General features: G+C 42.8%; 1 protein-coding gene across 1 annotated transcript in view; it reads left to right on the forward strand.

Moving 5' to 3' along the window:
- PLEKHG1 (pleckstrin homology and RhoGEF domain containing G1) overlaps positions 1-25,666 on the forward strand; it is a 122,737-nt gene that overhangs the window by 62,584 nt on the left and 34,487 nt on the right. The window contains exon 3 of the mRNA XM_026044410.1: positions 8,532-9,070. Within this exon, the coding sequence (XP_025900195.1) occupies positions 8,532-9,070 (539 nt within the window). The remainder of the gene's footprint in view (positions 1-8,531; positions 9,071-25,666) is intronic.

A 25,666-nucleotide genomic window follows, 5' to 3' on the forward strand; every position in this document is an offset into this window, starting at 1 on the left:
AGCACGTGACAGGTTGTTTCTTTGTTAGCCATCTCTGCAGTACTGTATACAGATTAAATAGCTACTGCATTGCAGAGAGTTATTAATACATTACACTGCATTTTCAGGGAAGATGTCAGCATGTCCTCTAGAACTTAAGACTGAATGTTCCCTGTAACAGAGTAATGTTTTTTTTTTTTTTTTAAATTTTGCTGAAGAGAACTTATTTCTTCAGCAAATCTTTAGGCAGATGGGAATTACAGAATAACTTTATTCATAACTTCAATAAACTGCATTTAATAAGCTTAGAGAAATCAAGACTTTTCTTCAAAATGAAAGCAGGTTACCTTTTTTCTGCTTTTCATCCTGATGCATTAATAATGTGTTCTTATGGCATACGGCATGCAGCAAGAGAGGACAGGAGAGCGTAGGGAACAGAATACCAAATTCTAGAAGATGTAGGTGATAAAGCAAACAAAAGTCCCAACCCAGGGAAGTTGAAGTGTTGGAAAAAGAGGATAGATGAAGTAAAACCTTTATTTTTCTAGCACATCTATTTTCTTTCCCGACTATTGTCTGGTGTCTCACAGAAAAAGCCATTGACTTTCCATTCTCCTGCACTGACAAACCTTGCTGCTGTATGTGTTTAAAGCAGATAGAGGCTGTTCTGAGGGAATCCTCATGGACGTAGGGTAAATGTTTGCTGGCTTATATAGAGAGAGCTAAGGCCAAAGGCAGATGTGAAGAGATGAAAAAGCAAGACAGAAGACAGCGAGGGCCTCTGCCCCCTGCAAAAGTAAGGTTTGTGAGGAAGTTAATGCCCTGTCACTGCAGCCCCTGCTTGTCCCCAGCCTGCTGAAGCAGAGGGGAGAAGGTCTCTGCAGAGACTGACAGTGGGTCAGCCTGGCATTGCACTTGTTTTGAGCTTTAAGGTTCAGGAGGTTCCTTGTGGTGAAATGAACTTCATGCTTTCTTGGTGGTGATGTCCACATATATTAGGACAATAGTTTGTATAAGTGTCAGTGCCTGGTTGACAGTGTGCAGGATTGCCCAAGAGATGGCTGAAACCTGCCTTAAAGCCAACATAAACGACACAGGAAAGGAAGACAAAAGGTACAAGGGAAGCAGAGGTTCAGAGAACTAAATTACGAACCAGTTCTGAACATCTCCAACTCTTCTTTACATGATGTTACAAGTATCTGGTTGCCCATTTTCCCATGCAGACGGGCTGTACCTGATGTTTGCAGGAATTGTCATGCTGCCTGCGCTGGAATGCTTATGAATGCATAGCAAACATACAGGAAATCTGCCACATTCACATATACGTGGTCAAGTACCCATGTACTGCACTCTGCATATGCATGTGCCAAGGACCCCTGTTCTATTCCTGTGCTTGCGAACGTGTCCAGGATTTATGGATGTAGGTCTTCCTGTCCTGATGCCTTGTGCAGCACTTTTAACGAGGGATGTGTGTATGTATGTTTATGACAGTGTTTAAAAAAAAAAATCCACAAGAAAGCGGCGCATGTCTCAAAGACCTGAACTGGGACAACTTGGTAATTGCTTGTAAACTACTTGTAGAGTCTTTAAACTTCGATAAAAGAGACTTTCACCCTGACAGCCTGGGCTGTTCAGATCCAAGTGTTCGGTAGCTTTAGGGAATGACCGTTTTTACCTTCTCTTACTCCAGCTTCCTTCTGAAAGGGGTTGTTCAAGGAGTATGTTTTTTAGAAGAAAGCTGTGGCCCCGTGGCATGCACAAGGAGAGACAGAGAGTGAATTCTAAGTATGTTTACTTAAAGACCAGTGTGATTATTTAAAGGGCTCCTCCTGTGAGCTATGTTTGGGCTCGCAGCTGGGGGAGCACATCTGGGCAGTGGTGCCACCAGCAGCTGGCAGCTCCGATCCCTTCTGCTTCTCAACACAGTCATCCGAAGAGCTGCCACCAGCTTATACTAGGCACTGTCCCCACCAGTGAGCACCAGTTTGAGAGCCTTGGACTCTACATTAGTTGAATTATCATCTTGTTTTCATTCCACTGTCATTCACCCAGTAGCTGCATCCAGCACTGGTCTTAGATGTACTTAAAATGATCTTCTTTCTTGTTTTATAGTATTCCTTTTCCCAGGTAAGTGCAGAGTCAGCCTGCCTGGCATCATGTGCTCTTTTAAACGAGTTATCCACCCCAGTGAGCTAGAGCACTGCAGAATTCACAGGCAGTCCCTGTGAAGGGAAAGTAAACTTTGGCTTTGCACGAAGAGCTAGAATTGGAGTGTGAACAAGACAAGTTCTGCATTAGACCCCCTCTGTTTCTTCATGTCTTTTCTCCTGTTTGTCCTCTCTTTGTCCCTTTCCCAGCCCATGCACTTTTCTATTGCGGTACAGAGCATCTGGTGGTTTTAGCACTTCACTTCAAAAGCTTTTCCTATCCCCCTCTTTTTTTCAAATTACAAAAGCCTATTCTTGGTTTTGTTTGTATGTATGTAGAATCCAGAATTATCCTATGTAATTAGTATTGCATGTTTGAGGGAGCTTCTGCCATAAACACAGGTACATCACTTGATGTTATTGTGAAATATTTACTTTGCATGCTTATCAATATTGCCTTCAAATCAAGGGGCAAAGCATAAGCGACGCCGTGGAAGCGTGTGGGCTGCGTGTGATGTTTTTATAGTGCCGTGCCTGGAAAAATGGAGGTTCCTGGGTGTGTTGCTCAGTGAAGTGTGCTCGCAAGTTCCCCACAGCGCTGTCCATTGTCCCGTGCCTGGGTCGAGTGATGTCATGTTTCGTTTAAGGCTCCCGGCGATGCCGAAGGCTGCTGGCGCACTGGGAAAAAGGCGGTGAGAAAGTTGTGAATCAGGTTTCTGTGGAGCCTTTGTGTTTAGAGTTGTGACAGATAAAAGCTGACTCATGCAATATTTCTGGTGGAGGAGCTGTACGGACTGGTAAGAGCTTCTCATTTTACCTGAGCGCCCAGTGAGGTAATTCTGGAACAGCTGAAGGCAGAGCCGCACGCGGCCCCGCTGCGACGCAGGTAAGCTGGGGGCTGCTCCGACAGGATTTGGAGCATAGAGAGGACTTGTTGGCTCTCCGAGCAGGGAGCCAGAGACATTCCTCAGTGGTGAGATACTGTCGCAGAGGATTTTCCCTTGCAGTAACGCGCTCGGACGTTAGCGTGCTTTGTTGTGACAGAGGCTATTCTGCTTTAAGCGCTGCATGGTGGGGGGAGCCCTTTGACAGCGGCGCGCTGGTTGATATGTTTTTTTCCTTGTAAGACTGCTAATAAATGGGATTTCTGTTGCTCTAAGTTCAGTTAAAGTACTTGGCAGGCTACTGTATGTGACAGTTAAGAGTGAATGCATGATATGCAGAGATCTAATGCTGCAAATATTGTAGCTCTCCAATGTGATTTTTTTGTTCACAGAGTGGCTTAGTTTTAAAAATGACATGTGTTAATGCCCAAAATTTATTTGGGAGGGGGGGAGGGGGAACAGCCTTCCCTTTAGGACTATTGAAAACAGAGGATGTGCCGAGTATGTTTAAGAAGGTTGTAGTGGGATTATCATTAAGAGATGCTTTTTAACCTTTTTCAGTCAGGCAGCTGTATAGCACTTACGTTTTCAGTTTTGCTGCAGTAATTGGATTTGGTATTGAATGTAGGAATGGCTTTAAATGGTCCTGCTTATTTTTATCTGCCGCATAATTGGTTTATTTGAAATGTGAACATATTTCAAAACAAGGGAAAGGTTCCTGGTATTCTCATCATTTTCATTTGGCTAAACTTCCAGAGGATGTGAGGTTTGTAATTTCTGTGTTAAAATATTGACTTTGTAGATTACATCTGAGGTGCCCTTTTTCATGATAGAAGAAAGGCAACAATAGTAATTATGGATATAAATGACTTGCAAGTTTTCAGTCACGTATTGCGTAATAAAGTGGCACATGCTATAAACAACTTAGAAATAAACATCTATATTTAGACAGGGCTGGGGGTCTTTGTATCCCATTATAACACTGACTCAAAGCACTTTCTCTTTCACTGTCTGCTCATGTTTTGGAGTAGCCAAAGCCATGAGGAAAATGGGCGACCATTTATCACTGTTATGGATATAGCTGTAGGAAGAAGCAATATATTAAGGTATGGTAAATGACAGAAACATATGCATTTACTGATGAGTGCGTGCGGGAAACCTTAGATATGCTGAGACTCTTGCTCTCCACGTCACTCTGATGTGGTGACTAGCATTGCTGTTGCCTGCTGGGTGGCATGCAGGTCCTTCTTGCCCTTGCCCCGCTGCAGAGTCGTTGCACGTGGTTATTTTTGCTGGTGTCTCCCGTTGTGCCTTGCTGGCACGGGGTGGCATTGCCGGGAGGGAGGTGGAGGGGGCAGGGAGGTCTGCAGAGGATGGGGGAGGCTGAATCCGTGCAAGGGCACAAACAAGAAGTGACCTTGTTCAGGCAGCGTGCTTCTTTGTGAGCCTGGACAAATATGTAATTATCCTCTTTTCAGGGCTGCACTAACAAGAGATTACTGTTGTGCCTTAATTGAACCATGCAAATTTCAGATCATCTCCCTCCCCACCGCCCCGTTGAGTTAAATACTGTTATTCACAACTCATAACAGTTCTCAATGTTATTTTTGCTTCGTTACTGAAAAGACTCGGCAAACAAAAGAGTATCTGACAAAATAAATCGTGAACCAGGCCAGATGTGGGTCAGGGAGTAAAAGATGTAACCCAAAGTACATATTTCTGAGAAGATTTGGTGATACCTAGAATTACAAACTGTTTATAGCCTGATTTTTTAAATTATTCTTATTTGCCTGTTTGTTCTTAAGATAAATGAATCTAACTCTTGGTGATACTTTTTAGATTGAGGAGGGGGTGAAGGGAAGAGGGATAGGTCCTTACAAATCGGGCTCTTGAGGAACCCAAGAAGTGAACTTGCGTTTTACGAGAGGTTTGAACTAAAGGCAGAAGTTTGTAAGCAGTCACAGTGTTTTCAGAGCCACTGTGATTTGTGTGTGTTGAGACCAACCTGGGAGGCTCTTTGCGCTCTTTCTTCATCTGCTACTTTGCGGACTTTTCACCAGTCAATAGGCACAAAATTCAGACAGTTGACAGGAGAGGCTCTTTTACAGTAATACTGTGTCAGAGCTGTGAAAATCCTGATGTTTACCTGGCAAAGAGAGATGGGAAAGTGACTGTGACAATGAGGGGGCTTCAGTTTCTGCCTTTTCTGATCATCCCCAACTTTGCTGAAATCACCTCATGTCTCTGCAGCAGCAGGGGTAGCGCTGCCTTGGCCAACAGAGTATTCTTGAAGGTGAACTTGAAAACTTAAGGAAAACTTTCCCTTCCTCTGTTATTGCAGAGGGTTTAGGGGTTTGCAGCAGTTACCTCTAGATCAAATTCAGGGATAGACAGAGCCAGGGCTTGTCCCAGACTTGAGCCTGGACTTGGACTGGCAGGATGCAAAGTGTTTGTTACAACACTTGGAAGTTGAGGGAAGTCATTTGTTTCCTGGTTTTGTATCATGCCGAGGCTCTTGGTCAGGTTTCTCGTGCCTCTGAGCTGAGCTTCCCAAGCGGTTTCTGTGAAACTGAGATGGGTTTCGAGCTGGCTGGAGGGAGCTCCGTGTTGGTGCCCAGGCTGCAGGAGTGTCAGGCCCTGGACGATATCCGTGGGGGTTTTCAGGCACTTGCTTTGCTGCTCAGGCACCTACCGGGCACAATTTCAGCCAAAATTGTTTGCAGGAAGGCCAAATGGCCAGTTTGGACTCGCCTAAAGGCGATAAGAAGAAATTTGAATAAAACGTAATTTTGAAGGAAGTAGTCAGGATGAAGCTGAGGATAAAAGAGACCAAAAATTCTGAGTACAAAATGGTTTACTTGGTCTAATATATGCAGGGGCACGGGAAGAGGGGTTTGTATGGAAATGGTGGGATCTGAGCCACGTGCTTGCGGCTGACACAAGGTCCCTTGCCTGCCAAGTACCCGGGGCTTTGCTGAGAACAGGAGAATACATGAGAATGCAGGAGGTGCCACGTTTAAACTGTCAAAACTTGTGTTTTTAACAGGCAAGGAAATTGTCAGGAAGCAAGGGAAGCAAGTACCCGGGGCTTTGCTGAGAACAGGAGAATACATGAGAATGCAGGAGGTGCCACGTTTAAACTGTCAAAACTTGTGTTTTTAACAGGCAAGGAAATTGTCAGGAAGCAAGGAGAGGGGATATGGTGGCAGAGCGTGTCTTTTTATTTCTTTTCTCTTTTCAAAGCCTTGCTAAAATCAACCTATAGCTTCTGCCGACAAGTATATTGTATGGAAAAATATTTATATTCATTTTCAGTGGCCTGAACTGTTTTGTTTGGTTTTTATATTAATGAGCTTTGCAATGTTTGTGAATCAAATATTACATATTAATGCCTTCAGGTTATCTGGAAGGCAGACAACATATCAGTAAAACAGGAAGAAAAGAGTATGGAGTAATGGAATGTAACAAAAACCCTTTATTTTCCCCCTAAATGCAGCTAATCAGGTGTTTCTTTGTCATGTAATTTTAGTAAAATCTCTGGGAGCTAGTTAGCGGAAGGGTATTCCTGTTATCTTGTTTATCCTGTACATTTTTCAAGGGGGTTTACATCTACACAGCTACTCTGTGCTTTCTAACTGAACTTGAAAAATGATCCAAAGCTGATAACAAAATACATTCTTCCTTATCAAAAATGCATACCATCTTATCACAAGCAATAGGAAGGCAAACATCTTTGTCCATACCCATTTTGATATGAGAAACTTCACTGCTTCCTTCAATTTCAAATATTTGTTGTTGTTTGTACAGATTATTAAAAAGAGTGTGAAACCATGATTTTATAGGGTGTGGGGGGCATACAGATAGGCCATACACTTTAAGATAAAACCTCTCATACAAGGATATGTGTGGGATATATAGGTGTGTTTATATATTTAGGGCTGTGTGTGGGATATGTGTGTGAAATCAGTTTTTAATCTAATGGCCTCACTGTACCCCAAGTAACAAATTAGGTTCTAGTGTCTATGTTAATTCTATGAGTTACCTTGAGGGTATTATTTCCTTAAGAGAAAGCTAATGCCATGGTCCCTTAATGATAGTCTTAACTACCAATGTACAAATAAAATCTTACATGTTCAGCATAGGCCAAATAACCATTTTTCTGGCTTTTCTGATGTTTTTATTTTTAAATGAATAATAGGATTTTTTTTTATTTGCTTGTTTGTTTTGTTTTAAGACCAGAGATAGATATTCCAGTTTGAATGAATTTCTTCCTATCCACAGACTAACTGGAGCAGCAGCAGTGTTACGGGTTTTTTTTTTCCATGTAGCAGCAAAACCAATCTGCTTTAGTTTAAGAAAGGCCATTTTAAACGGTAGAGGGGCTTAATTTGCAGCTTTATTGATTTTCTAACCGAAACTACTATCTAAAATGCTAATCGCCAATGTAATGCTAATTATCAATGTGTTTTTTGAAAAATAGTTGTCACTAAACTAAAGAAAAATGAGGGGGGGAGGGTAATGGGAAGGCTAACCTACTGTTGCATGAGTAGCTTCAATATTTCTTTTCCTAAAAAAGTTGTCACCAATTTACATGTTTCACAGAATAGATACTCTAAACCTTTGAGTTTGAGATGAGAAAGTTTGGGTTGACATTACTTAGTGAAACAAATTCAATTTACCTCTAGTGCAAATGGCTAGTGATATATATATTATATATATATATTTTATATATATAAAATATATATATATATTTAACTAGCCAATAAAAAAGAAAGTAGGAAAATAGAGTGGATATACTGACAGAAAAATAGACACCTTATTTTGTACTGATATAAAAAATAGCTTTGGGCCAACTCAAAAAGAGATAGTGATCTAGTTTGAGTTGAACAGATTCAGAACAACTTATTTTCCCAGTAGTAAAATGAATTATTTGGCAGTATTACATCCTGTGGGAGTTTTTTTTGGAAGCTGTTTTTTATTTTATTTTATTTTTTTTACTGGAAGACCATTCTGATGCTGGTTCTGAGCTGAGTATGACTTTGCACTAGTGCTGTTGTAGGAGCCACCGCCAGCTCTACCAGGGAGCTGCTTTTCCTTTCTGTTTGACTCTGTTGGCCTGCAGCATTGAGAGTGATCCTGTCCCATGTCATGGGCACAGCTCTTTACGCCTTCCAACTTCCCAGGCCAGGATCAGCTTGGAGAAAGCAGGGACTATTCCCACCAGAATTTTTTTAACCCTCGGTGAAATCTTCGGGTCTTATTTCTCTCCCATGCAGTGCACAGGCTGATGCCAAGCGCAGCACCCTGGAAGGAAACGTGCGAGCAGGCCGTGTGCTGTGCCTAGGGAGTAACCTGCAGTGCGTTAGAGGTGTCATAGTCAAAGCCCTGTTAATCCGGCTATCTTCCATATAAGGTGCTGTGTGTTACATCCATAGGCAGAGTGTTGAAAATGCCTGTTGCAAACTTTTCTGTTTCGTGGACAACAGCAGTGAAACTGCTTCTCCGTGTTTATTTTTTTCAGATGGCTTCCATTTGCCTCTGGAAGTTTTACCGTCTGTGACAGAGGCCCTTGACTCCAAGGCAAAAAGGGAAGATTTGCACAAGGAGAACAGACCCTTCCACTATTGTGAAAGAAAAACCATGGAACTGTCAGACAGCGACCGTCCTGTCAGCTTCAGCTCCACTTCCTCCTCTGCTTCCTCCAGGGACAGCCACTGTTCCTTCGGAAGCAGAATGACCTTAGTTTCCAACAGCCATTTGGGCTTGTTTAGCCAGGATAAAGAAACGGGGGCCATCAAGCTAGAACTCGTCCCAGCCAGGCGGTTTTCCAGCAGCAAGCCACGCAAGAACACCCCAGCGGAGCAACAGGAGACTGAGGAAAGCCTGGAGAAAAGGCCGAGTATGCCGAGGAAAGTGGAGTCAAAAGGAGCGGGCAAAAACTGTGCAATGTCCCTGACCACAGAGCCTACTAGTCCCAAGCTGCTCTACGTAGACAGAGTTGTCCAAGAGATCTTGGAGACAGAGAGAATGTACGTGCAGGATCTGAAAAGCATCGTAAAGGTAGGATTCTTGATTAGAATGGGGTGCCTATTTTATATTGTTTCTCATTTTACACAGAGACAGATGAATTTGACAACCGAGTTGGCGTTTGTGGGTAAACCACTTGTAAATTAGCATGAATAAGATCTTTGTTCTTTTATATTCTGGAATTTCTATTTGCATAGAGAAATGTGAGGTTATTACTTCATGAAAAAGTAATATCTTACAGCTGATAAAAGTGCTCGTGATCCAAGTGTGGTGAACTGTGCAGTAGTGCTTGTTTACAAAGAATGTACAATCCTGTTTCCTGGAATATTGCAAGGAGCAGCAAGGAATACTGCAAGTAGGAAACAGCTTCTTTACATATAGTTCCACATTCCCTTTACTGTTTCATCTGAAAGGTCTCCTCCTTAGGGTTTTTTCCCCCCAAAACACTAGACTTTCAAGTCCTTTCTTGCCTTTTTCTTTCTCCCTTTTGTGCAATCTGACAGCTGTAGACTGTTCGGTCCCAGTCCTGGGCCTGTAGTATTGAATATGGCTTGTGTATTTGATGGAAACCCTATTGTTTTCACTACTGCAGGATCAAATAGGTTCTCTTTAATTCTGAAAGGGTAGTGACTGTGGCATCTGCTGGTGAAGTGCAGTTCTTTCAGTCCCCAGCCCAACAATATCTGTGACTACCCCTTTCTAGTACTGGGAATGTGTCCCTGTCCTTATGTGGATTGTTCTTCTGGTGTCAATACTTTAACTATGCCCATCCCAATCGTATTCATTTGTGTTTATAAAGACTCTAAGCAAGTCTTTTGGCATTCTTTACATGCTTAACCTATATGTGTATGATACCCCCACCCACAAAAAAGAAACTCCTTGTAACTGGATCTGTAATGCACTATAGCTACAGTAAATGGCTTTAGGTAGCTGTATGTGCTAGTTGGGAAAAGAACATACAAGTCAGCTGCTACCCCCACAGGACCCTACAACATTTAAAGAGGAAAAGGCTAAGTCTTTGATCACACAGATGCATGTGTTCATTTCCCTTCCAACCCTCCCCCTAAAATGTTTTTACAAAGAAGTCTTTCTGCAGAACTGTCTTCATTTCTATAACTGCTGCTGTGTCACTACATTCAGTTTTTGCCCGAGTTTAATTCTGGTAGTGTTAAAGACTGTTTGTCATATGCTACTGAAGCAAGTCTGCCTGCATATGTAGTCACCACTCACTAGGCATGACTAGGTATGTTTTTGAAAAACTTCATCGCTCATTCCTTCCCCTATATAGCAAATTATACAGCTTGAGAAACTGAAAACTATCATTAGCATAATCTTAGCTGATGCTTGCTAGGAGCACTTTAAGCATCACTTTAATGAATGTGGAGCAAATGAGGCAAATGCCCTTGAAGTTATAAGGGAATATTGGGAGCTTATCTGTGCAATGCCAAAGCTTGCACAACATCTAATAAATAAGGAATCTTGAAAACTTTGTGTGCCTTTAGCAGCCTATCTGAGAGATGATGTAATTTGCGACAGGATTTTTTTTAGGTAGGTACTGAGGATCCAAGGGCTTCAAAGGAGCTCCTTTCCATATGAAGAGGACAAGAGGGAAACAGCTACTTCAGCCTGTGCATGTTCTTCACTTGGTTTCGGGGGAGGGAAGTGTGTTTGGAAGCACATGCATTTTCATGTATTTTTCAGGATTCCTTTCTTAGCAAGTCACCTTGGCAACACTGCAGTGATCTACCCAACTAAGGGTGGTGGTTGTGAGAAGACAGGAAGACTCCAGACATTTGTAGGAGTGCGGCAGCCTTTGAGGATTTTGATTATCTGAGCCTCTGTGACTTGAGGCCATTTAGTTTGGCAGACAGATAACTGGCACAGAGCCAAAATAAGATGAAGGGAAGCAGCACAATCTGTCTTTTTTTCTAAATAAACATGGGTCAGTTTTTGGCAGCTTGTTAGGAATTGGGATGAGAATGGGAAAAGGGAAGCTGGGGAAAGGTCAGAGGACGAGTGCTGCCTAGGAAGGGTATGGGAACTGAAGAGTGGGAGCTAGTGGAGGAAAGCATAAGTAAATCAACTAATATTAAGCGGGGAGTAAATTATCAGAGAAAAACAATATGAGGAAATAAGAGGAAACCCAGAAACTGGAAAGTTGAGGGCAGTATGGAGTAGAACTAGAGCACTCTGGGGAGTTTTGCAATGGACTACAGCACACGAGCTAAAAATAGTCCTGAGGCTTTCAGGAGACAAGGGAAAAGCGAGGCAAGCCAAGGACAAACAGCTCAAGCTGTAAGACTAGGAAGATGATACAAGAACAAAAAAAGGAGGAAAGAACAAGTATTAATATAATTGCTCTCTACCCGTAGCTGAGAACTGTTGGTACAGATTTCCAGCTACTCACAATCCCCAAAGCAACAGTCTATTGAATTTTGTCCCAGGTGGTGGCAATTTGCTGACAGTACCTTCTCTGTAGGCAGCAAAAACATCCATAAAAGGGACACGTTCTCTCAGTTCTTTCCAGCACTTTGAAATGTTGTAGTCTGGTACCAAGATGTTCTAGACTAGATGTTTAAAACACACATGCATAAATCCACTTGCTAAATTTCTAGTGCTTAGCAAAGCCTGTTTTATCTGAAATACACCTCCAAGCTTTTTCTTTTTTTCTTTTTTTAATCTTTAACTCATTCATATACCTGTGTCCCTGTAACACTGCACCTATGAGAGACGGAGACAGCCCCATCACGGAAGTTATGTTGACTGCAGAGTGAAAGGAGCAACTTGCAGCTACGCAAATGGCTCACTAACATAGACTGTGTGAAATTATATATAGCCTCCTCATACAATTCACCTTGTCCCAAGTTCCATTCACTAAGACATAGCGTAGCATAGTATTTTACCCATATCGTCTGTATGCTCAGTGCAATACTTGGTATAAAAGGCAATGGATTGAATGGAGGAAAAGAAAATTTCACCTTTTCCTGATGATTTTATTGATCTAGCCATGTTAAGTTAAAAAGACACAGTTTTCCGTTGTCTTTTAAGTATCTGTTTGGTCTTTGTTCTTGAGAGCAGCAAACTGTTGGACAGAGTTAGAAGGGACTTCACTGTGCAGAGCTGATGTGATCTGTTACTGATACTGGAGACTTGCTGAGGCTCTCCAGCTTTCTTTCAGATTGCTGATGAAAAGTGTTTCAGTGATTTAGGATGAGCAGCAGGAGGCTGTACGGACACTATGTGGCTCCTCCTACCCTAGGATATACTTAAAAACCATTGACTTTTCTAGCCAGTGCAGCTATTTTGTATGTGACCTGGAAGCACAGTTGAATTAATTGAGAAATATTGCTGTGACTCTTGCACAGGCAAGCATTATAATAAGGGGAGAGTGAACCTTTTGTTGTTTGGTATGCTTTTCTCGGGTGATCTGTTCAAAGCAATTAAAATTTTCAATTAGTGCAGCTTGAAGTGTGTTTTGGGCAAGTTTGTGATAGAAAATCAGATATCTGGACTTTCTGCTTGTGTCATACTGACAGGTGTACTGGTCAAGGCAAAACCTGCAGATTTTCTCCTCTTGAGGACCAAGCTTGACTGTTTTAAATCATAGTTTACTTAGAAAATATATAAAACTGAATGAGAGTCACTTATTCAAGTAACACTTTTTTTTCCCACCCTGGTAAAATGCTTTGCCTGAGTTTATTAAGTGAAAATGTGTTTTTACGCTGGCATTTTGTAGGAGTCTGAAGCCTATATTCATTACTCGTACAAATGCTTGTAAGTAGAAGATGACACCCACGTGTATTTCTTACTGTGCAGGATGGTGGAATAATACAAGTGCACTTATTTATTGTGCATTTATCCAACTCCATCAAATGCTCCATCAAATTCCCTCTTACAGCCAACATGAAGAGGCTGAGAACATTCAGGTCCACTGCATAAATGTCTACCATTAGATCTAAGTGGTGTCTAGTATGAGTAAAAAGCTGTTGGCATCTACATAGGACAGTGACTAGAGGGGAAAGAAACAATTTTGTCACCACATTGTCCATATATTTGATGCAATGGGCAGCTGAGCTTCAGGAAGCTTCAACTCCATCTCATACCTGGGAGACGACTTCTTTTCACTCCACCATTTTTTGAATTGTCTGTAGTGGACTATTCCAATCTCCTCTCCTATTTCCTATCCCTGTGCTCCTGCTTTTCCAGAATTTTTTGTTCTCTCTAGCCCGTCTTTGTGGTTTTAATAGTTGAAGTTCTTCATTGAAGCCCTGTTTATCAGAAAACTCCTCCTCCTCTACCACACTGTCTTCTGTGTACAGTTTTCCTGCCCATTTATCCTTGGTCTTCTGCCAGTAATCTCATCCTAGTTCCTTCCCACCCTTGTCAATCTATATTCACATCTTATTTCCTTGTATGATTTCTCACTTTCTGTGAGAAAAATCTTTTTAATCTTTTCCACGGTGTGTGTCATTGCTGATTCCAGCTATCTGCTTCTCTTGTTCTCTTGTCCAGCCTGAAGGTGTTCTCACAAATTGCCTGTCACAGCCTTTTTGCCAGCTCCACTCTAGTTCCCCCTCTGCACACCAGCTTCGTGTTACATGTGTCTCCTGACAACATTCCTTTATCCTCATTCCTAGTTTTTCTTTTCTCTGTGTTCTGCTAGTTCAATCCATGATGTCCATCATGCTCTTTGTTGCTTTCCATCTTCCTCAAACTCTTCTGTGTCCCTTGCCCTGGAGTGGCAGAGGTTGGACACCAGCACGTTGTGTGAAGCTGGCTTAGGGTCACTGAGGCACAGCCACAGCCTGTGTCCTCCTCTGGCTCCTGAGAAGAAGATCTGAACCAGGTGTGACTTAGAGCAACCAAGAATGGCAGCTGTGGGTTAGCACCTACTGAGGCCTGAGCAGAGACATGTGAAGTACCATTGCTAGAAGTTTCGGTTGGATATTTACTAATATATGAGGATTTTCTTTCTTCATACCCCCACCTTTCCTTTCAGTGCAATCATATATTGGAAGATCTGCATCCAGATAGCGGAAGGCATGCTCTGCAAAACAAAGTCTCCATTATGCTCCAGTCTGTTACTGCTCATCTTGGAAATAGGAGGGTATGGTTCATGTCGCTGCTAGTCAGCCTGCGGCTGCTTGTCGTCTCAGGGGAAAGGTCACCAAAATTTTTCAACATGAGAGAGAGAAGGGGGGGGAAAAAAAGTATTTTCAGTGCTTGCATGAAAAGACCGGGGCGGGAATGCTTGATGCTTTTGCTGAAATCTGCTAAAATGGTTCAGCAAGGAGGCAGGTTTCTAGGATGTAGGATGCAAGGGGAGTAAAGTCTAACAAATTTATAAATCCCTTGAGGGAGGTAGGGGTCAAGCCCTATAAAGGAAGATACTGGACATTTGGTCTTGATAGCGATTTGCCACAAATGAATAAGGGAAGCTCTTCTGATGGGAAGCCAGTATCTGAGCTTTATTGTTCGGGTTTCCTGCCTCCTCCTCCTGTATTTAGAGGATGCTTCATTTTGTTTTAGGCATTTAGTTTTGTGTATGCTCTGAAGACAGGAGGATTGCAGTGTGCACATCGTCACTTCACGTGGTATGTTAGCAAAAGTGTAGCTGTGTACCCACTTCTGGATAGCATAGCTCTGACAAGAATAATTTATATATGTTCAAAATGTGGGAGTCCCACTATAGCTAGTGCTGCCACTTTATTCTTGATTCCCTTCTCTGTGTGCAGTTTTTCTGTAACTCCCCCTTCCAGGCCTGAGGAAGGCACCTTTTCACTGTTGGTATTAAGCTGTGTGTGAAAATATTGGTGCTGGAAGAGGACCCCTATTTCATAATGCGAAGTTCAGCAAAAAAGGGTCATTAGTAGAGCTACCCCTCTTTAAGAGTCCTGCAGGTAAGAAATTTCAGAGTGCTTCAAAGGAAAGTTTTCTGAATGCTAAGAGAGGAGGTACTGATGCCTCCTGAGTGAAATACCCGGAGTTTTATGGGACTGCTGTGACGAGCAGACAGTAATGATGGCATTCTTTGGTTTTCCAGCATTTTTATTTCACTCAGTATCAGGAGTGCTAATGTATAGTCTCACTATTAGTATTTTTCTTGAGTGCGTTAAGTTCAAAAGCAGCTATAAAGCTGTGTAGGGGGCAGAGCTTCAGGAGCAGGCAGTGCGGTTGGAGAGCCGGTGCCTGCAGAGGATTGCTGACCTGCTGCATTTGCTTGTCTGAGCTCTGCAGGACAAAAGAGGGCCCGCAGGTGAGGGCCGCACATGCCTTTTAGGCCTGGGAGTTAATTCCCTAAAGAACAGCAGTGCTTTGGAAACCGCCTCTCTTCCTCGGTGGGGCCACCTCAAGCCCCGGAGCCTGCCCCATGCGGCGAGCATTCAGCTGGGGTTGAAAGCAGAGCAAATAATGTACAGAATGAGATTCCTGGTGCTGCTGTCCCCTTTTACCTTTACTTGGAAATCTGTCTTGCTAAGGCTTTAAAAGCCACTTAAAAGCAGATTAGTTTTCCATTAGTTCTCACGCTGTTCCGTCTGAATTGACCAGTTTACATTTTCAGACGATTTGGATGGATGTTTTAAATTACCTGCAAAACAAATGTTAGGATAATGACACTGGTACCTTTTAAAGCTATGATTAGTATTTAGTATGCTTTGGTCTGATGAGCTTTTCCAGCACGTGTGTTTCCCTTCATGGAGGAAGAGCTGTGTCAAATTCTGATCAACTCTTCATGGGAAGTGTGACTTAAAACCTCAAAAACTTTTTTCTTTTTTTTTCCTCTCTCCTCTTGTGGTAATACTGAGATGTGACAATTGAAACTAAATTCTGTTCAACTGTTCTGATACAAATCTAAATGGCCTTCTTGAAGTCAGTGGACTTTATCCTGAGTTACAGCAGTATAAATTAGGGCAGAAACTGTTCTATGTAGAAAATCCATAAGAAATTTCAGAGTATCAGTATTGGAGAACTGCAGTGGTTGGCATTTGTGATTTCTTTTGATTGCAGCTGGGGGGGGAAAAAATAAGATTATAATCCACACTCGGAGACTGAAAGGTGAGGTGTCTTATAATGCTAGGTATGGTATTTAACAGGTGTAAACAGCTGTTCTGGCTTCCTTTGAGGAATAGCCGAAGTAGATTTGACCTCTTTTCAGGCAGTAGGACCATTTTCCCAGAGGAATTCTTGCATTCTGGATGTGAGCCCCTATTAGACCCCCCCACAAAGTAACCTGAAGTGATAGAAGCAAGCACAAACTGTTGCTCATGTTTGTGCTTCAGATCGTTTCAGATGAAGTTGTTCCCAAGTCTCAAAAATCCCAAATGAAAATATTTTGCCAGTTATATGTACTTTGACCTTCCTGTCGCGTGTACCCTTAAAACCAAAAAACAAACACCTTTCCCTCGCCTTGGGGTTCTGGCACAAGAAAAGGATTCTGGGCTCTGGAAAAGGACATATAAAAGTTGTGCAGGAGGTACAATTTTTCGCTAGCAAGTTTCATCAATGTCCTTTATTCAGTATTTTTCTGAGTATTTGAAAGACAATAAATAAACTGTTGATACTGCTAGTGTTTTCCTTACCTGTACTTTGTCTGGTACTTGCCCAGTTACTCTATCTTATTTTATACTTAGCCCATAGAAACTTGTTGGGACAAGTCCTGTCTCTTTGTCGTGTGATTGCAGAGCTTCAGTAAATGACTGGGGCTGCATTCGCTATGGCAACACAAATATATAACGAGAACTTGGAGCTGACCTTAAAACAAGTGCTGTGTTTGGACTGCATGGAAGAGTGAGTTATACTGCTGTTATAAAAGCGGTGTCCATAAAACGCACAGTTAATTTTTTATTTTTTTTAAAGCTTGGGTGAAAGAAGTGTCAGGGGTAGCTGCTGCTGTTCCAGTGAACTACAGAATTCCTATAGAAACTATAGAACTATGTACAGAACTGTAGAAAAGACTTGACTGTAACAGCCATTGTACTCGCTTTTCTTAAGGTGTTGCATGAATCGCTCAATCGTGGTCCCTGTTTGGAGCCTGCTAAATGCTTTCCAAATGTAAATGAGTGTAGCTAAAAGAGCAAAAGTTGATCTTTGGTTCCGGAGAGCTTTATTCTTTTCTTTTTGAAGGGGGAAGGCAAGGTAGAAAGAATGGTTAAATACGGGGCGCAGCACTTGGGGCTCTCGAGGGGATTCCGATGGGGAACTTTGCTCCTGTGACTGCACTGGGATGGTTCAGGCGTGAGGCTGCGTTACCCTATAGCGGGATGTATATACTGCTCCTCTGTAATTTAGGCAGTAACAAAAGATAGATACGTTACCCTCTACTCTGTGGCTTTGATTTGCTCCCTGGCAGCTGAAGTGCAGTGGTGTCATTGGAGGAAAGGAAGTTTCTGGAAGGCAGCTAGCAAATGGGGAGGAGGAGGTGGCACGGGAGCAGAAGGATGAGGGAAAGGAAGTGCAGGCTTAGGCCTCAAAAGCTTTCAATAAATATTTACAAGAATTTAACAATGTTATGCACCGTTGCGGAATGAGTGGGACTTTTGTAAAGAAATTTCAGACCTTGGAAGTGATTGCTTAGACTCCTGAGACTTTTCCACCAGTCTGTATTTTTAGGAATTCTGTGTACATGTAATACTCATTTCCTTTCTTCTCCATGAAAATTGCTTTTAAATTTGTTAGGTCATTATTATTAAATATTATTTTTAGTGAACACTGTTCTTTCAGTGATCCACATCCTTTATACTTGAGACGTTAAAAAACACTGGTAGTGGCTCCCTTTCTTCCTCACTCTCCACTCCTGGGGATTAAGGCATGAAGGTAGCTTTTTATTATTTATTTATTTATTTATTTATTTCATGAGAAGATCATTTAACAAATATAAAACCTCCCATATTTCTTTTGGAAAATACCGCTGCTAGAAAATTCCATTTTATTGTTGTTCATATATTAATATTCAAATCATTAATAAATTCCTGGGATTATATGGTTAGAATAAAATATATATGTGTTTAGGATGCGTGCAGATTTTCTCCATTATGCAGGGTTTTCATTTTTATTCTTTGGAAAAGAGATTGTTTCAGTTTCCCTTCTGTTTAAAAAATAAAAAAAAAAAATGTGGGCAACTTACATTTAAGTGTAATAAGACATCCTTGAAAAGTGTTATCTTTTACTGTTTTGTGAGTTGGGGAACCTTATTTGACAGGGCAAAGGTTTGCAGCACGAGACTCAGGTTTGTTTCCTGAATGACCCACACTTAAAAGACTGAGTTCCCTCTGCTTTATTGACTATGATATAAAAATTTATAACCAGGCCAGCTGAGATCCCCATGCTGTATGTGCCCCGAAGAACTTTGAGTTTTGTAGAACTTATCAGTGTGGCACACTTTCAAGTGTATGTACTTTTTTAATGTTGAAGTTATTAGATGGTGGTTGTGATTCCTACCCATAGGCAATTGGTGCCCTAGATTCAGAAAACTGTAGAGTACTTTGTAGGTCTGGGACAACACGCTATTTGACATCCTAATTGCTGTTTAAGGAGGATGGCAATTAAAATCATTATTGTGGCTTATTTTTTCTGTATTTTCTGTAATCTTTACAAAGTCAGACTGTGGTGGCACGTAGTTCCTACATGAAACATCACTAAGCTACTGACAGCGCATTGCCCCGTAAAGGCTCCATCCTGCCTTTGGACTTTATCTCTTAACATGTCATCTTCAGTAATGATGCTGAGTGCCGAATTTGGGGCAAAATTCCTATACCTGTGTCTGATGGTAGCCATGGCCTTTTAATCCGTGGACTGCCTATTCATCAAGTTGGTGTGTTGAAGCGTGGAAGTGGAGCCGTGTGTGAGCTGCTGTTCCCGGATTTGCCTGTATCATCTTTATAGAGGATGGAGAATTTTGGGAACTTGCCATTGTGCATCTCTCTGTCAAAGAACAACTGGATTTAATCGGTAGTCTGTCTTCCAGGATGTCTTTTCAGCATGGGAGATTTTGGCAGGAAATTCCCAGAGGTGGTGATAGCAGGTGACCAAGCGGGCATTATTAAACCTTGGTTGCCTTTCTTTCAAGTGAAAATTAGTGAATTCTGCAAAGTCCATAAAAGCTGTTCAGCCAAGCAGGCTGGCAATTCAGCACTGAATTGGCTGCTGTCAGACTTTTTGATCCGCTGGGGAGCTTAATAAAAGGAGCATTCCTTCTAAGCCAGCCCGAGCCTCCTGCAGCCTGCTCCGGAAAGGAGCTGCGGGCTGGTGGTGCAGACGTGCCCCTGCAAGGTGCCTGTGGCATCTGCCCTGGAGGCTCCGACACAGACATGGCAAGCCCCGAGAGGGAGCTCACGGCTGCAGAAAGCAGCATTGCTCTCCCTCCAACTCTGCGTGGTGGCCGCTACTGTCCCAAGGTCCCTGCAGATGACCTGAAGGCAGCAGCCAGGGGAGTGTGCAAGAGGCTTCACACTGGCCAAATTTTCCCATTTTTGGGACCAGCTCTGCTCCCAAAGCCTGAGGTCCCGCGACACGCTCCCGTGCGCGTTGCTGTCGGCGTGGATGTGCCCCGCTGCCGTGCACGTGCGCAAGGGCTGCACGGGCGCAGCTGCTCAAAGATGGTTTAAAGCCAAGGAGGAATGTGTTTGGGATGGAGGCATAGTGCTAGTGCTCAGGAATGGCTCACTGCTAATTTTGGCTGACATGCACACCCCCTCCGGCTTCCCATGCATGTGTGTAAAGCTAAGGGTGGCGGCGGAGGGGAACCTACCAGAGGTTGCTGCTTGCAGTCCTCAGTATCTCTTCTATAATCTAAATGGGGCAGTATATTAGCATCTGCAAAATGGGTGAATTATGTGGGTTGTAGAAAATCTGTCACTTATTTGGAGAAAAAACAACCAACCAACCAAAAATCTACATGGCGGTAGTTTTGGTTTTACAAACCAAAAAGATTTTCTTCCACTGAAGGTTGCATTTATATTATGCTTTGTTGAACTAGAAAATTGCAGGCCCTTAACTGTGGAAAACGTATGGGGAAGTCTGTCATGATCACCTTACTCAGCAATGTTAAACAGTGGAAAAAACCTTAAATATGCTTCTTTATTTTTAGTCCTCCTTCATATCGTGTTCTCACAGGTGCTCTCCCCATCAGTCTTTGCCCTTTCTACATGCAGTCATTGGAGTATCAGCTTACTGGGTCGTGATGCTGCTGATGCCAGACAACAGTCTGTGGGCTCTGAGCTGATGATATGTGTAAATTGGCTAATTCTGGGGAAGGTAATTGTAAACAGAAGTGCAGGGGCAGGTAGCAGTCCTAGGCAAGAGGTACAGGATGAAGTGAAGTGGAGGAGAAGGAGTGAGAAGTGCACGGAGCCCTCCCCGATCCTACTCCTTGCTCCAGTGCTGAAGCAAGAAGAGGCCGCATGGCTTTGCCTGCGGCTCCATGGGCTGTGATGTCCATGGAAAGACCCTCGCTTTGGGTGGCTGCTGGTGCCGGGGCTGTGAGGTGGCTCCAGAGCTGCTGTTGCTTGGGGTCGCCTGAGGGTTTTGTCCCTTCAGAGATCTTGGAAAAAAGGCAAAGCAAAAAAGATGTGACCTTCCCCTGAGAACAGAAGGTGGAAAGACATGTTCCTTCAATCTCATACAGCAAATTTGTTTATTTTGAAAATAATCATTGATTGACTAAAGTATTTTATTCTTTATTTTTCAAATGCTTTTACATGAAGAGATAGGTAGTGGAAGCACTTCTTTCAAGGTTTGATTTATTAGCATCTTGAACGTGCATATCTGCAGCAGAAGTAAAATATAGCTCAGCTTTTTAATGGCAATGAGATTGAACTTACTGTTTAAGCTATTCAGATAGGTAAAATAAATAGTTGTGTTAGCTCACAGTATGACAATGTGATTGCATAAGGTTAAAAAGTCAGGTGTTGCTTAATTGTGTTTCTTAAGCATTACTTGTTTAAAAATATATAAACAGTATTTTATAAAAGTATGTATATAAGAGCAATAATATCTGTTTTTAAAAAAATGGTTTGTATAATCATTTCCTGGTGTATTAGCAAATGAAGGAAGAAAATATTCAAGAACAATGCAATGTGCCATGAGAAAAGAGCTGTTATTCCTATAAAACAGTTTAATTTTATAAAGAATTGGCGCTCTGGCAAGTGTATGCTGTAGATCTGTGCATGTGGGAGGACAGGGTAAGGCTGATGAGGCTGCGACCTGCAGGTTCCCACTGCTGAGGGAAAGAGCGTTTGAAAAGCTCCTGTTGAGTCAGTGCAGGTAAGATACTGAAATGCAGCTGCTGCTGCCGCCCGTGCAGGGGAGCTTTAGAAGTGGGGGGTTAAGGGCACTAATTATCTTGGCAGGTATCGAGTTCTGCATCCCCAGGTGGGACCTTGTCAGGCTGCGCGAGGAGGACCAAAAACAGGGAGCTGGTGGGTGGGAAGGGGCTTTAGGAGCAATCGAGTGAGCGTAGTTGCTCTTGGAAGATAGAGGTGGCTGCCGCCAACAGGAGGCTGCCGATAGATAAGTGAAGACTATGGCCTCCTTATGAAGAGCAAAGGAGCACCGCGTGGATGATGAAGGCAGAAAAGACAGAACAGCGTGTTGGTTTGGGCTGCATGAAAGACTTTGAGACACTTAAACAAACCCTGCAGAGGCTAAGAAACCTGCACTGCTAGTCAACTTGTCTTCCATCAGAGAAGGTGATGACAATAGAGGTAATTGTGTTTTATGGAGAAAGGCTGATGAAAGGCTCCGCTGTGGGATGCTGAGGAATTTGACGTAAAATATTTAAGTCTGCAGCTGATGTAGCCCAAGGAACTAGAGCAAGAAGGTGTGTGTGTGTGTGTTGCTTACAGCTGCACTTTGCAGGTTGCAGCTGCGCTTGCAGTAGTCTCATTAGCAACACTGAGTTACTCTGACCAGAATTCAGTGTCCTGCTCCCCTGTTGTGGAGGGCATGCTATTTCTTTTGTTTGTTTTTTTTGCCATGTGAGACATTTGAAATATATTGCTGTAAAAGGAAGAGCAGGAAAAGACATGAGGAAAAAAAGTGGGTTAAAAAAGTGGAGCTTGTCATGTGCAGATAATAACTATCTGTGTAACCATCAGAATTAGCAATGAGGAACATGTTACAGAAATTATCATCTTGTACAATTACATGCTAGCTTCCTGTTTGATTGTAAGCCTGATGTTTATTTTGCTCAGTGTGGTTCCAGCTAGCAGTCTATAGACAAAATAGTCTGAGTTTTCTTTTTTCATTCTGCCTGTCAGTAAAGTGGGAGAATAGTGTTCAGGCAGTGCTGGCCACTGAATGCTTCAGCAGTTCCTGTTGTGCACAAGCATCTGATTTGCTCCAGGTTTGCATTTGTACTGGGTAGAGTGGAGTTGGGCTCAAGAGGTGGCTATTCTGGCTCTGGAGTTTGGTCCAGTGATTCTAGGAGAAAGGACTACCTTCTGCATGTGTGCAGAAAGTACCAGAAACTAGGAGCTGAGTGAGGTTGCACTACCTGGATTTGGGTCCTGCTTGATTTAATGTTATATTTCCCTCCTCGTGCTACAGCACTAGAAATCAGACGGTTTGATAAGTATATAAATTTAAAAGTTTTTGGTCAGAGACAGAGTTTTCATGGAGAGATTCTCAGTTTCTGAGTCAGAATATGTGTTGCCCAGAGGTGTTGACAGCAGCTGTGCTTATTTCTTCAACCTTTGTGTAGGGTTTGAAATACAGTTGGCTTTGTGGATGGAAATCTCCAGCCCAGACCTCCCTGCCCCCAGTAGTTACTCAAATATTTGAGTGTTTTGGGTTCCTTCCTCCAGGTGTGTGTGCGCATGCAGTGACACTGCTCTCTCTACAGTTTTGCCTGTCTTTGGTGCTGTCCATATATTCACAGTCTCTTTCTGTAAATGTAATACTAAGACTTTCTCCGCCATGTATTTTTCCTGCGGGACAGAATAAAAAATTATCGTTGTCTTCCAAAACAATATAGCTTTTAGCCCATATGCCTGACTCTGTAATCTGTTTTTAAAGCTAAATGTTGTCCATTTTTCAAGGAAGACTTGAGTGGTTAGGTGAAAATGTCATGAAAATGATGATGAATGATAGTTGCATGATTAAAATGGCTAGATAAAAATCTGTATTTAGTTTTGAAAATTTGATCGTGGAAAAATGAATTTAACTGGTATGTGAAGCTGTTCTTGCTGATTTTTGTCCTTATCAGTTTTCTTTTATTCCTAATTCATATAATTATGTTTTTATCTTCTACCTGAAGTTGGTGTCATCACCACTTTTGTTCCCTTAGAGGTCTCCCGTTTGATTCTGGAGGAGGAGATAGCAGTCGGGCATGATGCTTCCAACAGCCGTGGCTCTGGATAGATGTTATGGCTGAAAGATAAATGGTGGGAACGTCCAGCCCTGCGAGGCAGGCAGAACAGCCTGGGCAAAGAGTCTTCTACTTGTTGCGGAGTTTCAGGAAATAGGATGGAGCAATTGTGCAATGCCAGTGTAGAGCAAACCTTGCTCTGTAGAGCAATCTACGCAGACTGGCATTTGTTGGGGTTTTTTCTTCTCTGAAATGGGCTAAGTAACTGCTGAGAGGCAATAAAACACTAACAAAGGTTATAAACAAATCATTCGGTGCCGACAGAGGGGCCGTAGCTGCTGACAAGAAAGAAATCAAGCGAATGAGCCCGGTCCTCTCTCCTGATATTCTGATATATCTCATGATGGTGCAGCCTGGCCTGTTATCGCGTCACCCCAAACCTTTCATTATGGCCTCGGATGATAACAGCTGTTGATACGCAGCAGTAGGTCACGGTGACTAACGTGGGGGTAAAGTATCATTTTCTAAGACCTAATTAGAGAAAAAAAAAAATGACTGAGTAGCTTTGATCTGCTTTTGTTGTCCTTGCAGAGGGTTATATGCCAATAGTGCATCTGCTTCCTGGATGAGTTCATGAAGCCTTTATGGCCATACATCTATTCCATAAAGCAATATAGCCAGAGGGGTCTCTGGCAGTGCGAGTGGTGTGGGCTGCACTTTGTCAGACCACTTAGCCAGCACTGGCCAATGTCCACCGCTCCCACAGAAGTGGTGGTATCGGGAGCTCTTTGTTGCTGCCACCGGCCCCACCACCTCCAACAGTTTGGATCTAGCTCAGGTATCAGCTCACACGCTTAACAGCAGCATAAACATGTCAGTAGCTGTTGGGCTGTTGCACAAACCTCAAATAATTAGCGAGAATAAAAGATTAGAACATGAAAGCAGTCCCCACAACTTGAGGGATCACCTAACTGTGAGGTGATAGATGGTGCTGGGCACCTTGTAATTCTAAAGCTCTTCAACAAATAAGCATTTCCTTTTACTCTATGCAAGTAAAAAAGGTGGACAAGAGAGCCTGAAGAAACTTTTAGTAAAATAGAAAAGAAGTTGTGGGTGGGAGGTATAACCTGATACTGGCATATGCTACTGGAATGCTGGAAAAGTGCCAGAGCACCTGCAGGCTTTTTCTTGGCAGGAGCATTAGTGCTCCTAAGAATGAGTGCTTCGTTCCTTATTTCTTACTAAGATTTGGTAAAATGCTCAGAGAGTGTAGGTGGAGTAAAACTGGGATGAGAAGACCAAAAAAAAAAAAAAAAAAAGTTTTACTTACAACAGCATCTGCAAAAATAATGGGGAAAAAAGATCGATTGTGAGTTACTCTTATTCCGAGGAAATCTGGGTTCCCACTATGCTGAGATGGATGAGTTTGAAAGTAGCTCATCCTTACATGAGGGGTGCGCTGAATGGAGTTGCTTTTTGTGAGGTCCCCATTCCTCTGCGACCCTTTTTCCTTCTCCTGTTATATTGTCCTGGGATGTTGTTGTGTATTCTCCTGTAGCACCACAAGTGCTGGAATACGCTGGAGCTTTCCTGTTCCTTGTTTTTGTGGGGAGGTTTGTGCTAGTGGCAGGAAAGGTTTGTTCTTGTGGGTTTTCTCTTCTTGTTGCTTGTGGTTTGTTTTATTTTTTACATTCTGGGGGGAAAAAGAAGAGGGAAAAAAGAAAGGGGGGGGGGAGGGAAAGGAGCAGAGATTAGAAGTGCCCCGGAGTAGCTCTGGATCTATCTTGCGTTTGCCCCAGAGCATTGCACATTGCAGTTCTGTCCCCTGATGACTTAAACCTTCTAGTCCTGTGTAGCTTCTGAATATGACTGTTCTGGCTATTAGGACTGACTGACTATTAGGACTATTCTGGAACATCTGCCCTGTGAGCAAAGGCTGAGGGAGCTGGGCCTGTTCAGCCTGGAGAAGAGGAGGCTGAGGGGGGACCTGATCAGCGTGTATAAATACCTCAAGGGAGGCAGTGAGGAGGAGGGGGCGGCCTCTTTTCAGTGGTGGCCAGCGATAGGACTAGAGGAAATGGCTTCAAACTGAAGCATCGGAAGTTCCACAGCAACTTAAGGAAACACTTTGTGACAGTGAGGGTGACAGAGCCCTGGCACAGGCTGCCCAGGGAGATTGTGGAGTCTCCTTCCCTGGAGATCTTTAAAACCCGCTTGGATGCAGCCCTGTGCCACGTGCTCTAGGTGACCCTGCGTGAGCAGGGGGGTTGGACTCGATGACCTCTGAGGTCCCTTCCAACCTTGGGCATTCTGTGATTCTGTGA

The sequence above is a fragment of the Nothoprocta perdicaria genome, unplaced genomic scaffold (assembly GCF_003342845.1).
Source record: "Nothoprocta perdicaria isolate Ctin4 unplaced genomic scaffold, notPer1 scaffold_36, whole genome shotgun sequence".
Taxonomy (NCBI): Eukaryota; Metazoa; Chordata; class Aves; order Tinamiformes; family Tinamidae; genus Nothoprocta; species Nothoprocta perdicaria.